The sequence below is a fragment of the Parus major genome, chromosome 4, assembly GCF_001522545.3.
Source record: "Parus major isolate Abel chromosome 4, Parus_major1.1, whole genome shotgun sequence".
In the NCBI taxonomy this organism is placed as follows: Eukaryota; Metazoa; Chordata; class Aves; order Passeriformes; family Paridae; genus Parus; species Parus major.
Window position 1 is genome coordinate 37,826,853 of NC_031771.1, and position 25,296 is coordinate 37,852,148.

At 36.8% G+C, this 25,296-nt stretch overlaps 1 protein-coding gene across 9 annotated transcripts in view; it reads right to left on the minus strand.

Annotated features, from left to right (window-relative positions):
* The window catches only part of SORBS2 (sorbin and SH3 domain containing 2), a 202,260-nt gene that overhangs the window by 84,976 nt on the left and 91,988 nt on the right, over nucleotides 1–25,296 (minus strand). For 7 of the 9 annotated variants that reach the window (XM_033513982.1, XM_033513986.1, XM_033513987.1 and 4 more), the window contains 2 exons: nucleotides 3,306–3,403; nucleotides 2,609–2,873 (listed from right to left, as the gene is read on the minus strand). In XM_033513982.1, coding sequence (XP_033369873.1) covers nucleotides 2,609–2,655 — 47 coding nt within the window. In that variant the 5' untranslated portion in view covers nucleotides 2,656–2,873; nucleotides 3,306–3,403. Of the gene's footprint in view, nucleotides 1–2,608; nucleotides 2,874–3,305; nucleotides 3,404–25,296 lie in introns of those variants that run through there. The other 2 variants (XM_033513992.1, XM_033513991.1) reach the window with 1 other exon arrangement.

A 25,296-nucleotide genomic window follows, 5' to 3' on the forward strand; every position in this document is an offset into this window, starting at 1 on the left:
CACACCCTTTACTGATTCTAGAGCAAATTTGAAACAGTCTAAAGCTAAAACTCACAAAGATTAAGCAGAATGGTATTGGAACAACTGTGAGATGGCACACAAAAAAGGCTCAGTCTTCACAGAAATGTTGTAAGGAAACATCAGAGATTTGTGCCAGGCTTGCAGCAAACATAAACCTTCCCTAAACAAGGTTAGGGATCATCTGAGAGGTGACTGGGTGCCTGTACAGAACCGCCTTATGTGGCTGTGCAGTGCACTGGAATCTGCCTTCCAGCCACCCACAGAGCTTTTCGTGCTCTTCCACAATAATGTACAAGACCCACCACCACAGGAATGGAAGAGGGAGGGGCACAAATCAGGGTGAGATTTCACTCTTAGTTCAATAATACCAAAGCAAACTGTGCCAGCAAATGGAAGAAGTGCCCTAAATCATCTACTACTGACTACATTCCTTACCCAAACCTACTCCCACAGCCCATGAGGAGATCCAGTTTGTGTTCTGGATGAGGCCACAGCTCTGCAGAAACAAGTGATTACAAAACTATTGCAATAACTAAATCCATATAGAGGAACAAGCTGAAGCAGTAGAAGTAGCATTAGCTGGCATTTTCTACGGCAGCCTTCACAACGTGAAGGTAATTCCTTTGCCCATCACCTTCCAGATTTCCCTTCCTTCTGAAAGGAAGGGCAAGTACTTAAGTCTCATTATCTGGCACCACAGGGACATCCAAATCACTTTTCTAGAGCCATTAGACAAACATCTGCCTTCTAAGCTCTCAGCCCCAGATCCCTTCCTAGCCAGTCTTATCTCTTTTTAACTCAATTCCCAGTTTTGTTGCCACCACTCTCTAAAACAAACTCCTCCTTCTCCTGCCAAAGGCAATTTGTCACAGTCTACTGCTCTTATTCCCTCAGTCTTCAAGCCAGGCAGCCTTTTCCTCCACAAAGATTGGTCTATAGTGGGTCTGGAAGAATAGCAACTCCCAGCACCTCATTTTCAGATTGCTCTAGCATTCATTGCAGTACCACATTCATGCAGACTACATGAATAGTCCCACTCATTCCCCATACTAGCCCTGGCACTTAGAAGCATTCAAGTACTCAATTCTAATTTTCCATTCATGTGCAATGGGAATAGGTTTTCACATTTTGCTTTCGCCAAATCTCTACTGAGCACCTGCAAACAGATTTTTTGGTAAATTTTTCTAATGAGAAAATTAATTTTTCTAATGAGAGGGAAAAGTCACATTCCTATCAAAGATGTGTTAAAGTTTTTCACTGTATTCCAGACAGTGAGTCCCAATTTAGCTAAACTGTAGGTGACCAGAATTTTTAATGTAAACGAAATTTTTATATTGTAGAACCATGACCTGTAGGTTTTGACAAGAAACTTGAAACAGAATCTTAAACGAGGAAATTATGGTAACGGTTAAACAGATAATGGATCTGCTGCAGCTAGTTAACAGAGGCTAATAGTGCAGCTCTAAACAAAATGATTGAATATTTTAGTTTTAAGACAAGGTTTGTTTCAATGATCTATGATAGTACATAAAGCCTGTTCTGCTTTCTAACCATCCAGCAACACTTTGCCAAGGGTACGTTCCCAGGAGCACCGATGCGAGCAGGACTGAGTGGGTTTAGCACTTGTTCCAAATGCAGTGTGTTACACTGAGGTTATCAGATTAGTGCAAATGTACCTGCAGAGGCCCCAGTTCTGACGCCACCACAAGTGCTATTTAGGGCTCATTGTTCTGCTTGGTAAGTGTCACTCAACTAACTCATGGAGTGCCTCCACATGGGATGGTATCTGTTTCAGGAAAACACACAGATCAGTTACATGCCTTGCTGTAATACCAGCTGTTCAACCTCATCAACTGCAGTATGAGTAACAAAAAGGGGGATAGATGATGTAATGCAGCATGACAGAATATCTTCCTTCACGTACTACCCCTTAGATTACTTAATATAATTATTAAAATTATGTCCTCAGCTTAATCTGTTGTACCCAATATCTTAATGTCAGTTTTACAGCACTAGGCCTTTTCATGTATTTATTTATTTATTTAAAATTGGCAACAGTAAGTGCCATTCCCTTAGCAGATGTTCTCAGTTCCCACACTCTTAATTATAGTTTTATAACTACAGCCACCTCCCTTACAGTGCACTGCAGCAGTGTGTCATTTTGAAAGCCACTGTTACTTGCTCATTAAATTCCTCTGCTTTGTAGAGCACAACTGATTTCAGATGTATGCCAACCCACATGCACGTAACAAAGACACAGGCTTCAACTCCGGCACATGTATTTCACATGAATGTGTACAAGTTAACATGGAGGCATGCTGACTTTGTTTAGGAGTGCTCAGAAGAAGAAAATATCATTAAGGTAAATGCATTTTATGATTTTAATTAATACATGACACTGATTGTTAAGTGGCATAACAAGTTACAGTAATTTTTCCTTTGAAGAGCTATTTAAAATAACTTGAGAAATGGGAATTTAATTGTAAACAAATCTTACTATCAACAAACTAGGCAGAGAAACAGTTACCTTTCTATAGCTTTCACTCACCACTGTATGAAAATCTAAAACTTTAAACAGCATTCTGACCTCATACTGAAGAGCGATGGGAACAGCGTATGTTCCAATACTGTCATGGCAGCCTGTCACCTTCTCCTTTCAGCTTGGCCATGTGAAATCCCAGAAGATTTTTGTCAGGAAGAAGTGTCAGGGTGCTTTGTCAGTTCTTGGTTTTCTCAGCAGCTTTCTGGGATGTTTCTCAGCACTTAAAAGTGACTTACAAGCTACCAGGCAGCAGCCCAGCAATCCTCACAAAGGAGTACAGCATCTTTAAAGTTACCATTTCCAGATTTTTCTGAAGACAGAAGAGTTTGCAGAGGCACTTGGTAAATTTTAATTATTTTACAAATTGTGGTCCTACATAGGAGATTGGTAAAATTTTTAAATCTTTAAAAAATCATGGGGCTATAGGCCTGAAGATATACTAACTGTGGAATTCATCAGTACCCACTTGGTAAAGAATTTTTACACTTAATAGTCTGGGTAATAGCAATATTATTTAGAACTTGTTAGTTCACAATCATTTAGATCCAAAAATGTGTAATCGGTTACATGAAGAGAGAGAGTGCATGGTAGATAAGTAGACAAGTGTCTCCTTTTTTAAAGGATTCAACATTTAACATTTAAAGGACCAGCATTAAATCAGATTTAAGAATTTTAGAGTTACTCAAATTATTGATATTTTATCTGAATTTCATGAATGAAAAGGAAAAAGGTTTAAACTCACACTGCATTTTTAAACATGCATCTTCCTCGTCCAATAAAGAAGTTGTGCTAACTAGTCTTGAAATTTCCTGAAGTCATGAAATGGCTATCTGTGAAAAGCTGTCAAATTAATAAAGTTAATGAACTGAAAACACAATTGCTTTTTCATTCCTTACAGCAGTTACTGGTGCTGCTTACAAAACACACTGTACAAGAAATCAGAAACCTAAAAGAAGGAATAATTTTTAAAATGTAAAAAGCTTGCTTAATACCTCCACAAAGCCATCGCCTTAAGTTGGTCCCTGGAGATGTAAATATGTCCCCTGAAGACCAGTAACATTTGAAGTAGTAAGATGTTCTTTCTCCCATCTAAATGAAATGGTATCAGTGCACTTCTGATGAAAAATGAGCTAATTCTGAAAGTCCATGCATAAACAAAGGAATGCATATAGGAACCAATTTGCCTTTGAAAGGAAACTTTAGAGCAAGACAGATTAGTGCTATGATTTCTATTTCAAATAATTAAAAATCATATACTTCCTGAGAAACTAACAGTTTTAGAGAATGACCTGTATTATTGCTGATGCACATCTAGTTTTTCCTTTATGTTCTACAGTCTTGCTGAAATTTTCTACTTCCCTTCTTTCATACTGTACTTCTTTTCATATGCAGTTTTCACCTGTGTTTCTAACTCCACACTGTCTCACATTCCTGACATCTTTCCCTTATTTCTGAAAGTGATCTGAGATAATTTTTCGCCTCTCAATTTTTTTTTTTTATGATGATGATGATGATGATGATGCCATTATCAATGGCATAGGTCCAGAAGTTCCTAAACTAAGTCCTTTTGTTTCAAAGCCTGTGAACATCTCTGCTTTATGGTATTTTGGGTATAGTTTTATCCCATTCTGTCTTGCCTCTTGGAAGTCTCCCTCTCACTCAAAATCCCATTCTTAAGCATCACACCTGCTGATGACAAATGTGCACTTCTTTGTGGGATAGTTGTAATGAACACTATGTATATATCTCCCTTGTGAAATTGGTGAGGTCAAAATTACCATCCAAACACAACATTTTGTAGGAAAATACTTTCTCAAAGAAAAATGTGCATAGAAAAGAGTAGCAATTATGGAGAATGGTGCATAAGTTGCAAAATTGTTAAGAGGTCCGGTTTAGAATTTATTTATTTATTTTTTTATTTATCTTGTTTTTTTATTTATTTATCTTGTTTTCAAATTACATGTTTGATTTTTTTGGCTTGTCTAAGCTTTTATTTAGATATAAGTTAGTTCACTGTAAATTGGCTGTGAAGAGCAACACAAACTAAATGTTTCAAAAAATTATCTTAATCTGGTCTTTCCACTCACAGAAATTTGACATTGATGTTCAGGTTTTCATTTGCCAAAAAAGTCTGGAATACTTTCTGTAATTTCAAAACAATTTCTGTAAAGCAAAGCAACAGTTTTCCATGAACCTCCACTCAGGTCTTTAGCTCTGCCCTATGATTCACCTCAATTTAACTACTGACACAGCAACAGTGTCTTGCCTTCAAGCATATTTTAATGTAGTATTAGTTACCTTAAAGAAACCACAAGGCAAACACCAGATTTCAATGAAGGTAAGTTTTGTATTTTTCTCCTACTACCTTCTGCTATATAGCTATAATATATAACTTTTGCTCTTATTCAGAATAATTTATACCTCCTTGAAACCAGCTGCCTCAGGTTATCATGTTCATAGTTCCTCTTTCAAAACCTTCTGAACTGCTCCTACCTGATACATTGTTTAGAAGATTTTTTGATGTAGCACACTCATCTAATAAAACTCATTATTTGCTTAGGTAAGAGATGTCCACTTAGATGTACTTTCCAACTAATTTCTAAGTGTCTGTCATGCTGTTTTTCAATATAATTATTTTATTATTTCTTACTAAAGAACACATATTCTCACTACTTTACAAAATTGGCGGTTTCAACACAAACACTACGGTGAAAGACTGTACAACAGATAAATCACTCTTGCTAGAAATTTTTGTATCACATGGTAAGCCAATGCTAATACCAAAAAACCTTGAGCATTTTGAAAATTAACACTGTCACTCAGTGGTTCTGTGATTCTGTCTTCCCAAGTCATTGATAATGGGAAGGGACCCTGCTCTCCTGGAGATGGCTAAACACCTGCCTGCCCATGGGAAGCAGCGAACAAATTCCTTGCTTTGCTTGAGTGTACAGCTTTTGCCTTCTCTATTAAATTGCCTCTATATCAACCCACAAGTTTTTTATCTTTTACCATTCCAATTTTCTCCCCAGTCCTGCTTGGTGGGGGAGTGAGGGAGCAGCTGTGTGGGGCTTGGCTGATGCCTGGGGGTAAACCACGACATGCATTCTTAGTTTGCTTTGACAACAGCCATCACATTTGATCCATTAGTAAAAGCAATAAACACTGCTGCATAAAATTCTTAATGAGGGGTGAAGCCTTTGTATTTTGAAATATTTATCCTATCTTATCAAAGCCAGTAGAATATGTACCAAATAAAGAGAAACAAACACTTTGCAATTTTTCAGTAAGCAATCATGGTGGTAAAGAAGTATACTGTACAATCAGTGTCTAGCAACAGAGGTTCTTGAATATGACTTTTATTTGAGAATTGCAGGCTAGCTTGCTGGGAGAAAATGCCAAAAACTGTATTATTAGACATGGTAACAGATGTGATTACAGGCCTTGTGGATGTCTAAAGAAACATACAAGCTGCATCTGTGCTCTAGTGCAGGACCATGCTGCATTGTCTTCAGCTGACTGAAATTGCATAAGCAAAACTTAGAGTAGAAGATAAGGCCCTATGAACGTATCAGCAGCGAATTAGTAACTAAGGCCATGCCATCCAAAAACCACTGAATTTTTATGAAATGCAGAAACTTAAAACAGCAAATGCTTCTGAACATTAAGTGAAGCAGAACTGTAAGTTTCAAAAATTATTAACTGTTCCCTTGTGTCCTTGGTACTCTTACTTTACATTGAATGTCCCATTGTCTCTTATGGCCTCTGTGCTAGCTGGCAAATACAATCCATCCTTCCACTCCACCCTGCATTTTTAGAAACTGGATCATTTGCTTCAGTTTAGTAGATTTTAGAAATAGTGATACCAGATGAAGCTATGGCCTGAGCTAAAGAGCAAGAAAGACACAAATTCATACCTCATCCTCTACCACAATTCAGTGATGGTAGATGGCTGCTCTTATGCACCCCATTTCTAGTGGGTGTCAGGCACAAGTCTTCCAAACACATGACCTTGTACAAAAGCTGCCCATGCATGCATAAAGCCTCTTTATTTCCATAAGCATCCAGAACTAAATTCTGCATGTTATATCCCTCCGAGAAGAAACCTTGCACTTAATATAAGAATGCATTCTTCTACATTTCTGCTAAGAGCAAGGAAACTGTGCTTAAACTTGATGACCTCTGGAGTTTTGCACAAGTAGGGTATCAGCTTCATTTAAATTGTACCAAATCACTACATAAATTAACTGAAAAAGTGAGTCATCAGAGTTAATAAATACCAATTTGCATAGTATTAGCAATAAAAGAGAGTCCTACTCCAAACTAAAATGTTCATTTTCTGGAACACACCATAATTTTTTAATGTTTGCTCTCTGGTCAGCTCTTTTCTCTCTTCCAGTCTTAGAAATAGTGAAGAATGCAAATACTTCCTGCTATTTCCTCAGCTGTTATAAACCAGTGAAGTTCAACTGAGGCCAATGGAGCCCTTTTACTCTAGTTTAGGACCCAACTCCTTAATTATCTCACATTTACTAAAACTTACTTGCAGAAGCACTACAAAGCAGATCTCTGTTCAGTGGCTCTGATGAAATTTTTGGGCTTTTTCATTTCAGATAATTCACAATTTTTGTTTTGTGATAGATACACCTACAAGTGACCAGAATTTGTCTTAAATTCTCGTACACAATTTGTGCTCAGTGTTTTAATACAAAGTCTATAGTAACTTCTATGCAAGAGTCTCCAAAGTATCAGATTATTATGAAATTCAAATGACCTTTGTCAAAAATGGTGTAACTATCAAAAAACAATTCCGTCACCTTTTATCCCCTATGCATCACTTCAGTTTTTAGTATATTTTATAAGAGCAAAATTCATTGTACATATTAATGATTATCAAATCAATGCAAATTTCTTATGCTGGTTTTGTATTTTTCCATTACAGAAAGCCTATTTCCATACCTCCAAGGACATCTAATACCTTTCTGACTTCACAGCATTAAGACAGCCTGATTGAGGGGCAAAACATTTTTGTGCTATCTCAAAGGAACAAAACTTGTCACTCCCTTTTCCCCATGAAATATATAATTACACCATTAAAGATTTCTATTCTAAAAGAGCACACACAGAGAACTGTTGTAGAAATAGGTGCTTGAAGCAAATGAGCAAGATTCCTGCATTGCTGTACTCCAGCAACATCTGTGCTTTGAAAACCTAACCATAGCAGCTCATGTTAAGAATTTCATATTAATGTTTAAAATAGAAATTATTCCCTTTTAGGCATTAACCATTTTCATCATATTTGAAGCAGATCTTGAGGACTTCACCACTACAAACACTTTATCGAAGTAACCAAGATCAATGTTGTAACCTGTTACATAAATATCACCACATACACAAGTAATTTTTTTTAACTTTTTTTTTTTTTTCCCCCAAGCCTTGTTTCCAAGACATGGGAGGATGAGGAAGTCTCTTCTCCACTGATCTTGGTTTTTCATCTGAGAATTTCTATACTGTATATGAGCTGACGTGTTATTCAAGAAACTTGCTGTCAAAAAGCCATACACTATCTGCCAAGCTAGATACTAGAGATTCACAGAAAAGCAGCCCTGCCTTTACTAAAATGATACTTTTGAAATTTGTTTGATGAGAAATTATTCAGAAAAGGACTTTAGTTTGTAATTCATGGCCACTGTGTCCAGGAGGTTACCAAACCATTCGCTTCCTTCTCCAAGAATGCCAGGCTAAGTGAATATAAACCTTAATTATAGTGAACTGCTGCTCTCCAACACGTCTCAGCTAATTATGTTTAGCAACTATTTTATTTCACAGAGTTTTGCACATATGGCTTACACATGAAGACAAAGGGCATTAACACCAGTAAGTAGTGTTGTTTTCAGACGCTACTGTTCAGCTGCTGTAGAACATTTTATACAACCCTGTCCCACACAGACTTCCTTGAAGTATGACAGCAGGAAACAAATGTGGGTGTAGCTGGACAGGCTGTAATTGTTTTGAGCTTCCACTGGATGTAGAGTTAGCAAGTCACTCAGAGGTCAGAGCTGTCACAGTGTCCCACCAGCTGAGCAGTGCTACATTGCCTGTTTGTCTCATCTTTGGAGCTCTCATAGCTGCTTCCAGGCAGGCAGACATGGGAAGAGCTTAATAACAGAGAAAGCAGGCAGTGGTTTTGTAAGAATAATTTTCTCTGCACTGCTTTTGACAAGTCTTTTTAAAAGGCATTTGAGAGGAGCCTGGAGATTTCTTCCCAGGAGCAAAAGGTGGCCATTTTGAGATGTGAACTAACTCACAGCAGTAGCCACAATGGACACTGTGGAGCACATGCTAATGAAATTTCTGCTATATTAACTTAGATTGCTACGGTTTCCTTTAAACAAATTATCTGTAAATGATCTCAGAGTAAATTAACCATATGGTTTTAGGTACTCGACTGCACCTCAGGGTACCTGGACTAATTTCTCAATGTGAGAACAAAGAATCAATATGAACTCTGGCAGTATCATTTTGTTAAATAAATGAAACAAAATATTCTGTGAAGGAGCAAGAAAAAATGCCTGCCAGGAATTTTTGTATTGAACTTTCTGGAATTTCATGTACATTTGGCACAAAGAGACAGGTTACCAGATTTATAAGTTTGGCTCCTTATTAAAAATTAAACATTCATTGAAACAGCAGAACTGTTCTTTTATGGGTCATTAGCACCAAGCAAATTCAAGTTCATGGAGATCACCAGCCTTGGAAAGCTTCTGTTACAATGGAGGGACCCCTCAAATGCTGGAGGAACAGGCTGATAGGACACTCATGAAATTCACCAGTCCTGCACCGGGACAAAATAACTCCAGGCAGCACTTACAGTCCAAGGAGCAGCTCCCCAAAAGAGGACCTGTGAACATCCCCAGAGGAACAGAAGTGGATTGCATGCCTTCAGAGCAATGACAGCCACCTGCACAGGAGCTAAACTAGCTATCACAGGTATGTCAGAGCTAGTTAGAGGTTGGCTCTGCAGCTCCATTTTAACTCTTCCACACGTTCCAATTTTGTGCTTTGGAAATAGCAGTGGACAGCCTATTTAAAATCAGACAGTTCCAGAGTTTTGAGTTTGAATGCCATTACTTTGCACATCAAGAAAAAATATGCAGTGGTGAAAAGAGGCTCTTTTGCCCTGTATAAAAAAAACCAACAACCCAAAACCATAACAAAACAAAGAAAAAAAATAAACCAAGTTGAAAATCCAACAGATGGCAGTACAGGAGGAAATTACATAAAATGACCTTGATGATCTCACCAAGAAAATGAGGGTCAGAAATAAACAAGCCTGGGAAGATGAATGTATTTAGCCATTCTCTAGAGTGCATCCTGAGCAACTGCAAATTGTGTATCAACAGTAAAGTGAGTGAACAGTGCAGAGGTAAGGGAGAATTGCATTTTCTGTAGCTCAGCTTTAGAATAAAAAATGTACATGCTTAATCTACAAAAACTGTTCTGGGTTCTGTTTATAGTGTGTTGGCACAATTTTATTATGCACAAGCTCATTTTTGGCACAAGCTTAAGCTTACTGTAGGTAAAATGGTGGGTTTTTTTAGAGCTGTTTTTGCATTAGCCAACAAAAGTTCCTAAAGAGGTGTCCATGAAAAATCATTACACAAGAGACTCAAAATCTACAATTACAGGCTAACCTTTTGATAAATTATTTCTGGCCTCTGCCACCAGGAGCAGTCTAAGCATTATAGGAATTTCATATTTTAGCTTTTGAGCAAAAAGGTCATACAGATGTATATACATACTGTATCCATTATTCAGAGTAAATTCAAAAAGATTCTCATTTTACCCTGTAAAGAAACATAAGTGCATTGGCCATGCTAACACATTGGAAAATAGCTTTTGAGACTCATGCTCAACAGCTAAAGCTAACTTTTCCTGCCAAATCTATCCCATAATGTAAACAACTCACAATGCAAGTAGTAATACAGAGAGGCAAATGGCTAAGGATATGAAAACTGTCTTAGCTATCTTTTCACTATACATTTTCATTAGACATTTGTGATGAAAGTAGTTTGGTTGATTTTTTTTGGTAGTGATTATTTTATCATTTTCTTAAAATTAGTTATGAAAAAGCCCCATCGCCTAACCACAAGCTGGTAGCTGAAAACAGATACAAGGCTTGAGTCAAGGCAAAACATGGCTAAAGCACCAGCCTGAAGAGGTTCTTTTCATTTCCATAAACATATCTAAAGAACTTATTTATTATGAAGTAAATTTTGTCTCTCTTTTGAAAGAGCCTGGTTTTTATGGAAGATATGTGTGCATCACATTTTTCCAACCTGTTAAAATAACATTCCTAAAAATACTATGGGACAACCCAACACATCAGAGGTTACTGCATACATTTGAAAGCATCACAGACAAATAGAGGTAGTTTACCTATTTTTACTTCTCCTCAGTAGAACTGTCCAATGCTTTAACTCACAGTTCTGCACCCCCCCCAGCTGGGATCAGTTTTTGCATCAATGTTTGACCTAATTTGGAGTTTTTATGGGAACTATTTGCTATTTGCCGTTGTGTGCTCAGTCTTTATACTTGTGTTCTTCTGTTGTGACTGTCGCTTTTCTGAGAGAAAAATTAGCATCCAAAGGCCATTCCAAATCTTCCTGACATCTTTATTTTTACACCTCTATTTTGCTAAAAATTGGTGGAAGAGCCAACAATTGCGAGGACTTGCATTCCAAGAAGGAATGTATGTAAAAATTATACATATGCATATTAATTTGCTTCTTGTAGTGTAAAGTTTATACAAATACCCTCCTAGGATTTTCTAAAGCTCATGAAAATTGACATGAATGGCAGCTAGAATGGCAGGCACCTTCAGGACATCTTGTGTGCTTATATGACTCTTTAGCTAATTACAGATCTTGAAATAGTAGTCCTTGTGCTTTTATAACATTTCAGAATAAACCTCTGTGAAATTGCAAACACAGCACAGACGACTATCAGTAATTCTCAACATTTTTATTCTGTTCTTGGGCTGTCTTCTCAATTTGCCTTCCTAACAAGCACAAACTCATGCTTGACATGAGTGCGCTGCCCTTTGTACAAGAACGTGCACGTGGCAGGAATCATCAGCTGTCAGTTATTCCCTGTGAAAGGACCAGGATTTCCCAGGTCCAGACACTGTCCTTGCAATTTCCCAAACCTAGCCCAAGGAGTACAGTACTGGTTCTGTGACTTTCCATTTTTGTACTGGCAAGAGATGTGAGAATTGCATATCTTTGTGAGGCCCAACCTGCAATAACCATTTGCCTGAGAACCCCTATAAACCACAAGACATGTATTTTTTTTTTCTCCTCTAGCCCTTGCTAAGACCTTGAGAAGAAGATTTAGTGTCCATCCTACAATTTTGCTGAACATTGAGATCCATTGTCACTCCTCAATGTGGAGGTGTCCATTAAAAATTATTTCAGTAAGCATGCTACACACTAAGCAGGAAGACAATGTAAAGAGTTCAAACATATTTAACACCATCCTTTAAAACTTCTTCTTCATGGTATTATTATGTGTTGCAAATATCATCTCACAAGATATAATGTTTGTAACCAAACACTTTCATCTGTGCACATCATCTTTATCTCATTCCCTTTATAACCAGATTACAGCTAAGACTTTACATCTCTTCCTTCTTCATGCTGACCAAGAATAAGAGATTATTTCAATGTAGCCTATAGCTCCTACAATGAGCCCCCTGAGTTAGCTGAAATTCACCATACTACTTTTAGGTTCCGTCTAAATTTCATGGTACAAGTACCCCAGTAATCATTCTGTTCATTGCTCTCCAATTCTGACTGAAAATGTGCAAACACCTCCTTACTTATTTATCCAGTTTTAGTAATTCACACTGATGTTACCAGTGAAAACAACTTTTTAATTAATTCAACAGCATTCTTCACAGTAACTGATGGTTAGCCTGTGCTGGGTTTTTTTTTTTACTATTTTTTTATTTTATTTTTAAAGAAATCACATTACCTCCACCTAACACACAATCCAGGCATTTTTTTTTGATCATTTCCTGTTAAGGGGCATACCAGAGAGGCCTGGTGTTCTCTGCCTTCATCAGCTTTTCACACATTTGAATCCAATAGGCTGATGGTGGAGAATAAATACTTTTAGAAACCTCATCTTAAGAAAAAATCATATTTGGATCTTCCTGGTAGTAGTAGCACACACCTAGGTACTCTAATGATTAACTAACCAGAGGGAATCTGTCATGATGCATGCAAAATGTGTAAGAATTTACCTGTGTATACACCAAACACTCATTTCTACCAGGAAGACCAGAGCAAAACACTCTTTTGAATCTTTCACAATTCCATAGTCACTGATGGCATGATTGATTCTACTACCTACAAAAGTAAATAATTTTTCTATTTTCAATCAATTTAGATCTAGAATTCAGAACCTAATTAAAAAACAGGAAAAAATTTAAGCAAAGTTTTTAGAAAGACCTTGTGCCATGCAATTATCTTTTTAATGGGAATTTTCAGCAGGGATCCCTTGTCCTTGGACTAGTCCTGTGAGTACTACAAATGCCTCCTAACACCATGAGTGTCTAATTAGATGACTGTGGGTCCTATTTAGAAACATCCCCAGCCCATATGTGTGTAAATAGCTTTTTGTATATAAACAATTGTTTCATGAGATTCACTAAACCCACTCATTAATATGTTATCATCCTGCTTGCACTAAAAGGAAATGTTCAGTTCATACTCGGGAAAGGTGTATCAGAAAGTATGAGTCCTACATAATATTATAAGTCCATTTAAAATAAAAAAGCATGGAAGCGTATTTTGAATTTTTACTTTCTCATGAAAGAAGAAATTAATCAATGTAGTGGAAGGACACAAGGCACCAGAAGCAAAATTAGTAGCCATGATAAGGTATGTAGTCATATTTTACAACTTGCTTTCCTTCCCAGAGTAAATACTGAATCACAGAAAAGGTATTAAATTCCAAGTCCTACAGAAACTATGCAGACACACCTGACCTTGCCTCAAATAATGGAATAATTTACTACTATTGTAGCAATTTCCAGACCTTTTTGTTTCATGGCATGCAAAGGCTTCAGCAACACACTGCTCCTCCCTTTCCTCCAGCCTGCATGGCTCAGGCAGCTTAGCAGCCCAAGAACTGCCATGATACAAGAGTTTTCTTGACATGAGACAATCTGCAAATTGAGAAATGATGGAAATCAAGGCAAAGGAAAACTGCTGCCATCAGATAATCTTTTTCTACTGACAGCAGTGTTGATGTATTCCCTGTAACAGACATTACTATGGTGTATTTCGTAGACACAAATCTGTGCATACTGTGGAGAAATTAAGCTTTCTGATTTGAATATCTGAAGCTGTAATTATGGCTAATACCAGGCTTGTAGCAGGATTCCACTCCTAGCTTTCCCATTTAAAAATATTAGGGCTCTGAGTCAAAAGTCTTTAATATATGCTCATAGAATCCATAGTCTTCTTTGAGATCTAAAAGCAGGCATTTCTGTATAAGGATGGGATTATTCCCAAGATACAACTAACCATGCACCGTAGAAATCGGAAGAAAATAAGCCCTCACATGGAACAGATTTTTAGCACTGATTTTGAATGCTAGAAAACATACATTTTCTACTTGCACACACTAACCTCAGTTAGCTTATATTAAAAGCAGCCTAAACAATTTTTTGGCTACTGTAAGAACTGGAAAAGCAGCTCTAACTCTGCAGTTTTGCAATGCAGCAAGTTCAGGGATATTTTTATGCTTTCTGCTTTGTCAAACTTTTTATAGACTATTTCTTTTCTTTAATTCATTCCAAAAATGTCCCCTCCAAATATTTTTTCCATATCTAGACACAAGATGTTGTTTCTTTTCTAAGAATACACAATACTTCAGTTTACAAAACTGTCAGTCAAACTCCTTGACGTGAACATATCTTTATATAGTAAAAGCATCCAAAGCCTTCTTGTGTGCTACGTGGTTACAAAGGGGCAGCCCTGTGAGGTGGGAACCTATAAAGTCAGATTTCCCTACCTACCTGATTGGTCATACTCACAGAAATTTCCAGTGGAAACCAGAAGAATATTTGTCTTTTGCTTCTTTTCTCTGTTTTGCCTGTTTGCATTAAATGAGAAGTCATCTATATCTTTGGCCTTTAATATACTGAATATGGTTGCTCATGTGAAAGAATCCTGATCATACTGTGTTAAAATTTGCATTTCCAGCTGGAGTCAAAGGATTCATCCATGCTAAAAGTTATAGCATCACATGTGGTGGGGGGAGGGGGCTTGCAAATTAGCTGTCAAGTTGAATACTAATATGAAGAATTTAAGAAGCTGACAGTTACCATTTGATACTGCATTACTGATCATGCCTTATGGTAAAGATTAAATTATGTTCATATTGAAAAAACTGCAGCTACTGCAAAATTGAGCAACTAAAAAACCTAAACCAAATCTATTCACCTCTGAATTCAGAAGTCCTTCCCTCAGAATAATAAAAATGTCACACATTAAGAAATTATTGATTTATTTTAATGCTATCAAACATTTGACACAAGGAACAGCCTAATAAATGGTTTCTAAAGTCAGATTATTTATGTGTTTACAGCAATTCTGCACTGACAAATAAACTATTAGTAGTAGTTTCAGAAATTAATCATTTAACATGCATAGTGAAATAAAGAAAAATTTTACTAAATGTTGTAGACTCTTATTAGTGTATTTTTCCCAGCATCTTTCAAACACAAAGCCCTTTGTTACTGGTTTGCACGGTTTTGGCTCACTTCTGCATTATAAAGTATATGAAACATTGTATTTATGGTAATAGGAAAAGAAGACAGCAGGTCTAGATAAGAGTGCCTTGCTCACTTGAAGGGCTGACAAAAAATCCCCAATCATTTTCTTCAGAACCCACCCCCACCTTATTTCACACACAAAGTATCTGCAATACCAAGAAACTCACAACATCAGTGACAAGGTGACAGAACCTTAGGGCTGAAGGCACGGCTTGCTAAGATTTAATATTCTCTGCCTTTGATAAATTCCAAATGCCAGATTTTGTCGATACAGTTGCTCTAATCCAGCCTCTTAATTTGTCCTACCTATCCTACATAGAGGAATTTCTCATTGTACATTTAAATGCCATTAACTTTATGTTGACTGCTATTTCGAATTACAAGATGTTAGCAGTAAACATTTCATGGGAGGAGAAAGCATCTTGACGGCTACAAGAACCTTCCCATCCCCCTCCTTACCCTCTGCAATGGGTTAAGTAACAACACTAATAAAATATAGATGATGGAAAACTCAGCCCTTGAGAGAACAAGATGAAGGCATAATATATTTGTGGGAATAATGCACATAAACAAAGCTCATTCTATATATTTAGTATTTTTATATTGCAAACAAGTATTTCACCAGCTGCACAAAGAAAAAAAATGAAACTGAAAATGATTATTAATTTGAAAAAATGAAATACCTATAAAGGTAAGAAATAAACATGTTCTTGTGTGTCAGCTTTTAAAACAATGGGATGTATGACTTCAGCTTTTATATATCTTCTTTTGGTGCTGCTTTCTATAACTGATGAATGTAATGAATAGCAGATATGTTTGAGAGAGAAACCAAGGGGAACAAATACACAGACAATACAAATCTCTTTTCTGAGTAAAATCAAATTCAGAACACAACTGCCAATTATAATTAACAGACAAATATTTCACTTAAACTTTTACTAATAGTAACAGAGGTACAGTGCTATCTGTTAATGAGACAGAGCATGCAGAAGTAAATTCTCCTTAACAAGAGATGCATGTGTGAGTGACAACACCTGCTATCCAATTTCTTGCAGAATTCCCAGGGAGGCCATGCATGTAAATACAGAAACACAGAATTAGGATACAATTTTTAGATTGGGATACCAAGCTAGCTGAAGAACCCAGATATATAATAATCATACTGCTGAGCTTAGCATATCCAGCTTTCTAAGCATATGTTTATAAAATTCAATTGCCATTGCTTCAAGATCCCAAGCTGGCATCATTCCAAATTCCCAGGTATCTAAGCACAAAAGATCATTTACTCCTAAGAGTAGCAAGACTCCACATTTTCCCATACACATCTTACTAGCTCAGGTATGGTGCCATGTTTACAGGTCTGTTCTAGAGCTAGCACAGTTCTGCACTGCTTGTTTGGGTTATCCGAATCCTCACTGCACGTACACTTTTCTTCCACAGGCCCCAAAGGAATTCCAGAGATTTCAAGCTCACTGTCCTATCTAGGTTCCCTACAGAATACAGAAGAGTTTGAATTTCTAAACCAAAGTAAATTCTAACTTGGACCCTGGCTGTATGATGTTTTGGAAGCAGTTTGTCCCACGTCATTCAGGGAGGAGTGTCTCTGTACCCTAAACAGTCAGAGCAACCTAAGAGGAGAAAGCATGCAAATGTGTCACAGCTAAATTGTAGAGCTCCTTTTTCTCTCCATTTACATTTTTTCTTAAGGCTAATGATGCAGATGTTCAACATCTAGCCAAATTTTCTATTAAGCTTGTAGCATCAAAGGCGAAACTATGAACTTGGACAAGTGTTTCTAAAACAATCAAAATCTGCAGCTCATTCATCTCACGATGCATGACTTCGTGAAGCAAGTAAAAATTATTCATCTCTCTGCATAAAGCAGAAGCACCAAAATATGTGACAATGTAAACAAACTCTGTTGGATGATTCAATAGATTTGTAACAGCAGGATTTCATCTAAGATTTTCTAATTTGGACTCCTTTGAAAGTATAATGAAACCAGTTTGTGTTTAACTAAAGTAATATTCACTGTAGTTAACTATATGACTACTGCCTCTACATGAACCCTGCAACTACAAGTATATAAAACATTTATAAACATTTTACAAAAGAAATGTGCATATAAATAGTGCAATAAATTCATACACAATGTACCAACATCAAACTAGCAGGAAAGATCAGGGCCAAGGTCAGGATTAACCTACTACAGTATACCTGGTGTTCAGAAGACAAAGAAGCCACACATACCACAGTACTGGAGCAAAGAAACTAAAGTCTCCAGTTTCCTTCAGGAAATCTCTGGATACAATTATGAACTCTGAATCAGCTTTTAACACTTTTACAGTACAGAATGAACTGACAGGTTTCCTATGTTCCAGAACAGGAACAACACACAATCACTAGCACCTCATGGCTTCCACTTACGCCACAGCATACAAATCTCCTGGTATGGGTTAAACCCAGGAGTAACCTCACTTTGCTTCTAAAACGCTAAGAGTGATGAATAATGCGGTGAATGATGTCAAAGTAACAGATCACCTAATGAACTGGTGAAAAGAGTAAGACTCACTTTCCATCGCCTTTTTCAGAAAATGTGATCTCAGAAAGATGAATAGGAGTAGGAGTAAAAAGTTCGCTAAAGAATAAAAGAAATCAGCAACAGGAAAAGACAGTTAGAAAAGGGCAATGAATCCATAAGACAAAAAGATGACTGGGGAAAAAGTTGATGAAGAGGCCAGGCCTGCAGAAAGGCCTGATTGGTATATTTTTAGGCTACCTGTGCACGCTACTGAGATCAGGAAACATTTAAGAGCTTCACTTCAGATAACAGGATGTAAAAAGAGTAGCATAATAAAAGTCTTGGTGGAGCTCTGCTGCAGGAGCACTCTCTTGGAAAATGACAGAAGCCTAAACATGCTCAACAGTCGTCCCTGACCACTTCTCATGTGCATCCAACTAGGCAGAAGAGTTAAAGCCAAGATCTGCCAAGAAAAAGTAGAGACCTAAAGCTTATATCCAGAAGGCAGTGAGAAATGAAATTAAAAAAAAAAAATAAAATACAGCAGCAAAACCAACAGACATTACCTATTACTGTAACAAGCTCCACAATCTCAACAGCGCAGCTGCTCAAAGTACACATCCAATTCTGAAAATGGGAACAAGAAATGCATAGACAAAAACAATGGCTGGATTTTTCTTTTTAATTGATCTAGATTGAAAAGGAGATATGAATCAAAGTCATTAACACAAAGTGAAGGGAGGCATACAAATGGAGGCAAGTTTTTTTTTTTTAAAAAAATCACTGTTTGTAACTTTTTTAACTATGTATATATGTTTATATATTATATTTATATTTTTATAAATATATGTATATGTATGTAAAAATATGTATATATTTATATGTACATGAATTTCACCTTATTTCAACTATAAACTGTAGTGTGGTGTCAAGAATTTTATTTAAAATGACAAATTTCCACCATAATTAACGTATTAAATCCTTATCATTCTAGGAACAGAGGCATACTTAAGAATTCAATACATTTTATTTTAAAACTATCCATATAATTTGCAAGAGTGTCTTAGAATTGAACTTGGAAAAAGATAATTTCAGATTTAAAGTTTTATAATGAGTCAGCAATTTCTCATAGAAAAACAGAAATGAAAAGTTAATGCACTACTCCAGAGTTGCTCCTGTTGTTTACTGTAGTTATGAACATAAGCATGGCAGACATTAGGCTTCAATTTTTAACACCAAAGTTTCAATTCAATTTTTCCCCCAAAATTGAAGCAACCTTCTTTGAGATGGCCAGGAAGTTATCCCATAAGGATAAAAGGCATTTCATTGACTGTCAGAATCATGTCTTACTAGAATACCTAGCATATGATTGTATCTGTTCCACTAATCACTTGAAAAGAGTGCCTGATCACCTCAATGTAAATACAGCTTGTCAACAAAGAATATTTTGCACAATAGGAAATGGAAATGTACAGTTTCCTTGAACGTATTAAGAGTGGTAAGTCACATTCCTCTTCAGCTTTTACTTCTCTTTGTGTTTGGGAACATAATGTGTGTTTACTCTGCATCTATACAGGATAACAAACTGTAGTCATTTCCTATCGACCAGTTCATTGTGCAGCTCAAAGAATGTCAAGGTCATATTTTTATTCCAATCCATAGTTATAGCCCTGAAGGTAGCATGCAATGCTTCATTAGCCACATTGAATTGAATAGAACATTACTAATACCTAGATGAACAATCTACTTTAAATCAATGCAGCATCTGACATACTCTTTCTAGAATACAAAAGAGCCCAAAAAACACAGTAATTTAAAAACCTGTGATTTGATCACACTAAATATTTTTCCCAATAATTTATTTCATAACCAAAATACATATTCTTTCCAGGCTGGAAGTGTTGGGTATGATTTTGGGCCAGCCTTGACTCAGCCCACAGATGAGTACACCCTGGTGCGTACAGCAGTGTGTCCTCATCTTTTCAGATGACTGCGTGTGAAGATAAGTGATAAAATTTGCATATGCATAAAGAAAAGTCACATGTAAATTCCATAGCTGGGTAAACATGAGGACCAGTGTGCCAGAAATTATGTATGCAATTAGTATCACATACATGAAATGGTGCGTATAATTACAGACCCTATTTGAAAATGCATCCTGTGTCTTCTGTACCCTTCCATGCTCCCTCTCTACTCACCAGGACCTCAAGTGCTGGTCTGTGCACAACACTAAGCATGAGTGTCTATATTCACTGGTCCAGCTGTCATGAGTGTTGCCTTCCAGCTATCTTTCTCAGATGCTCATCAGACATGCTTATTCCAATCCAGTCAACAGAATGAGTGGTTCAGCTGCTGTCAGCAGAGTGGAGTTTTTAAACAGCAGCTGTTGGGTAGTCATGATATTAAGTCCATATTTCTAATGGACAAAATATTCTTGCAGAAAAAATTGACACATCTGCTTTTGGTTTTACAGAGGTCTTAGTTCTCACATTTTTCTGGTACTAGAGCTGCAATGCCAGAAACTGTAATCCATGCACCTCCCACAAAGGAGGCAGAAAAGTACGTTCATAAACATGGAAAAGATTATTTCCTCTTGATTTTAAACAGGCATATAGTATTTGTTTGACAAACTGTGCAGTTCCAGTATGTAATTTATATTCTCTTAATATTAAAAAAATTAAATATTAAAAAAATACTTGTTACTATTATCTACTAAAGGGCACTTTCACCATAATAACAGTCTCAATGTTACCCACGTTATAATTCTATAATTATAGTTATAATTCTATAGCAAAGTAATTCTATAGTTATAATTCTGCGTAAAGGTACTCAAATACTCTTCTGACACTATCTTGTGATTTTTTTTCTCCTTGGTAAAAACTACAGATTACTCACATTCTCTTTAAAGATCAATACAATTAAATTTAATTATAGGATGCCATATAGTAAGTGTCTGTAATAAGCCTGTAACTGAAGTTCCTTCTGAATTACTGTCCTAGAGATCATCTCTCTGATCACAGCAATTGCCACTCTGATAAAAAGAGAGTAAATTTCAATTGAAAGCTTAATTAGACATAAACTGTTTCCAAAACCATTGGCCAGAGAATTGGAGGCCTCATAACCAAGTATTCACTAGAAGAAATTAGAAAACTGTTAACTAACATAATTGACACAGAAAAACTCTTATTAGACTCACTCTGGTAAACATGAAACAGAAGGTAAATCTGGCTGCAGATAGCACTGGGCAGGCAACAACCCCAACAGGAGGACATTCCGGATACACAAAGAAAATTCTAAGATTTGAGGTATCACCTTCATCCCAAAACCAAAGATGATACACAGGAAACTTCAAACTTCTATGCTTCTGTTGCCAAGTCCAGAATAGCCCAGTATATGGAATCCTTGCCAATACCAGTAAAAAGTAACAGGCTTTATACTGGTCTGTTTTGACTGAACTTATAGCATTGACAGACAATAAATTCCTGTTTCTGCACACATATATGCTTTTTGGCTGTTAAAGTAGATCCTGAGTATGACACCAGGAACCATGAAGTATTTGCCTAGGTTTGAAAGAGGTGGCAAGCTTCAGAGTAACTGCTGGTTTGTATTACCCAAATTCTATCCCCCAACACAAATATCTGCCCTTATTACCAGAACTCATGCAGGTTCTGCATTTTCTTATTTTGTCTCCTAGAGAAACTTGCAAACCCTGTTTTGAGTTTTACCATCACTGCTCAATTACAAAGTATACAAATGCTGTTATCTCAGGTAGAGTTTGCCAAGTAGAATAATATTTATATAAAACTTAATAAAAACATTCCCATCCTGTGGCAGAACACTTTATATCCTTTCCTCAAGAGTCACCAAAAAATTGGCCTTTTTTTTTTTTTTAGAAAGTATCTTATTTGACCAGGTTTTGTTCTGAGGACATCTTCATGAAACCAACAGAAGTTTACAGAGTTTTCTGAGTTAGAAGAGACCCAGAAGGATGACTGACTCCAGCTCCTAAATGAATGTCCCATATGGGCATTGAACCCACAACCTTGGTGTTCTCTAACCAACTGCACTCATCTCAATAGGAGAAAGTTAATACAATTAACTGGAAAGCACTCAGGAACTGGACACAACAGGACAAAAGGCACTATGCAAAACACTTGGGTTGGGGTTTCTTGACCATTTGGGAACACCAATTAAAAAAGAATTCTCAGTGGCTTAGCACTGCCAAGCACTTTTGCTATGGCTTGTTCACAATCACCTTCAGCAAGCAGTTTGCCTGTCCCTGTGCTGAATCAGTTGCCAGACCCCGTGCATTTGAGGGGTCTGAGTGCAAAGAGCTTGGCTGTTGTCACAGATCGCACAAAACATTTCCTCAGTCAGAATGATCTCAGGGTTCGTGTGCGCTGGTCCATCCAAAGACAGCAATTATGCTCCAGTGCCCTTATTAAACCTCAGAAACTACAGTCTCTTCCCACTTGTTAGTTAAATGCTGAAGAGGGTTGGCTGCTGCTGGGACCACCATTGACCAGTATAGGCTGTTGACAAACAAAGACGTTACGCAGAGATCTTAGCCTGGCACTTTGGTGTCCTTCATGTGGGTATCCCCCCATTTTGAAACTCATCACTTTATTAGCAGGGATAAAACTCCATCACATTTTATAATGACAGCTAAAAGACTGGAACTGAAATGCCATGAACATGCTGCACTCAAAGCCATGAAGCCACTCTCAAAAACCTTCTCCTTCCACTGCTCCTCAACAGTTTTAGAGAGGCAGAAACTACTGCTTTCTAGACTAGTATACTAAGCACAATTAGAAAAATATATCCAGAAAATGGTTGACCTAATTCCAACCCTTGCATTTACATTTAAAGCTTTGAAGGAGGTGCCACAGGCTACAGTGCTTAATTTTATCTTCATTAGTTTGCAAAGATAATTTCTTTGGGGTTTTGAGACTAAGTGCAGAAATGAGCTCTCTTTGAGCAGTGCTTCTTGGTTTTTTGAAAAGGTCAGCCCTAATTTTAAAATTTCTTTCTAAAAACAAGTCAGATTACCCTATGATCACTGTTACAAATCTTGATAAATTATTCTAGAATTGGGACTCAAGAAAAAATTGATTGTGATTCTTCCTTCTGAAATCCTGTAACACGGGTAAAGCTTTAGCATCCACCTAGAGGCCATACAGCTGATCAATAAGTCCAGACCACCGCTGGCTGAATTATTTCCTCCATTCAGTTTATCCATGCCATCTTATGCATTTACACCTGATTTGCCTATTTGTCTCTACTAAAAACAAAATAAAGCAATGTAGCTTCAAAGTGAGATGACTGTGAACTTGAATCATAACTGCAGACCTCAGTAAGAAAATCATTAGTGTGAATGTTTGTTGTAAACATTCAAGGTTGCACCTTGAAGCTACAGAATGAAGTTTCTTATTCTCAATAGTGACTGATTTTCAGTAAATAAATAAGAAATACATCTCATTGACAGGCCCAGAATTTAGTCAACAGTCTGTAATACAAAAAGCCTAGGCTATAATTCATATTCAGTTTTCTTACAGGGTTCTTGTTTGTTACATTACCACAGAATAGTATACTCAGAAACTAAAAATGCATTGCACAAACTCTTCATGGGTTTCTCATCGTCTCACTTACCAGTTTCCCTTACTTGCATTTGCTACAAGTGAAAAATAATACTTAAGAATGTATGAAGAGATATAATACCTTTAGGAATTTTAACCTATTAATTTAACAAGTGAAGGTTCAAAATAGATTTTCATTCAGGTATTTAAGAATGATGGAAAAATCACATACTACATAAATAAAACTGCTGCTCTAAATGTAAAACAACTCCTCAAAAAAAAAATCTCTGTGCAGATTTATTCAATCATGCATGCCTCATGTGTTACTACTACAGCAAATTACCCAAAAACAATTTCTCTATTACTGAATAGACTCAATTAATCTACCAGTGCTTAACAAATATTTGATCCTAATTAAACTTAATGATTTTCTCTGGTTCTGAGATGGTGCTGCAGATAAACATTTTTTTTAGCACAATACTTGATTTAAAAGCAAAACTCTGACAACCTGGTGTGAATTCTGTTCAAAGATGAGCTAACATGGAAAAACTGTGTCTTCTCTATCAAGAGATTCTAAAAGAGGAAAGTTGGTTATTCAATCTGTGTTGCTTCCCAGATGACTAAATTAGATACATTCCTGTCACCAAAAAACTGCTGATAATGAAAAGCCACTCAGGACCCCAGAGCCACTGGAAATTGATTCACTCATAAAATAAATCCTCAGTATATTCTATACTTGATTACACATTTACAAATGATGCTTGTTATTTTAAGGTGTTTTGCCAGTTTGTTTCCTTTAAATAAGGAATAAAAGTTGGAGTTGGCATGTTTATTTTTGTGTTCACTTGCAATTTCCAGTGTTCTGTTCTATCAGGATATTTGGGAGGTCATCTTTTTGAAACATTTCTACAATGTTTCAAAAATTCCTTTTATGTTTGCATAAAAGGAATTTTTGAATTTTCTTTAAAACCAGAACATTCTGCAACTTTTTTTTGTTTGCTTGTTTGTTTTTTAAATCAAAAACCCTGTTCCAGCCTTGTCAAAATTCACGTGTTATCCCTTAGGTGTAGGAAGGTTACCATTAGGAAGACAAAACATGGCAGCCAAGCCATGCATACAGGATTTAGGGTGGCCAGCACCGGGGAAAAGAATTCCAAGGCCTAAAGCTCTTTCTTCTGTCAAAAGAAATCTTAAAATATTACTTTGAACATCTCCTATGAATGGCACTGGTACTCTGAAGTCAAATATATTCCAAATAAAGTATTCTGTCATATATTAAGCTAATTTCACAGTAATTCCTTTGTTGTTATTTTACACCTCACACTCAGGTTCACAACTTCTCATTTTGAACACCTACTGTTACCTCTCACTTAAAAGTACTCACGATTTTTCAAAGTGTGGAATGAATCTGTCTGTGCACAGCTTATTTGCTAGTTATCAGAAAAACAGAATTGCCACCTTATTTGGCACTAACTGGTGGCCTCAGCACAGAAGGGATTTGCATGCTTGCCTAGACAGAAAGTTTCCCCTGAGACATGCTCCAGAGCTGTGTTCATGCCAAGGGAAATGCAACATATTGCTTCTGTGAATTCTGGTGCTGCCCAAGAAAACTTTTATTTTAGGGACTCAGTCTCTTCCAAGAGGATGTATTTCACAGATTTTCCTCCAGCCATGCAAGGAAGAATAGCAGAGGCAAACATTCCTCCCTCAAGCTGAGCCCATAAATGAAAATTAGAATCTAAATCACTCATGTAAAGTAATACTGGCAGGAGTGGGTGCTTAGAACTAGTTT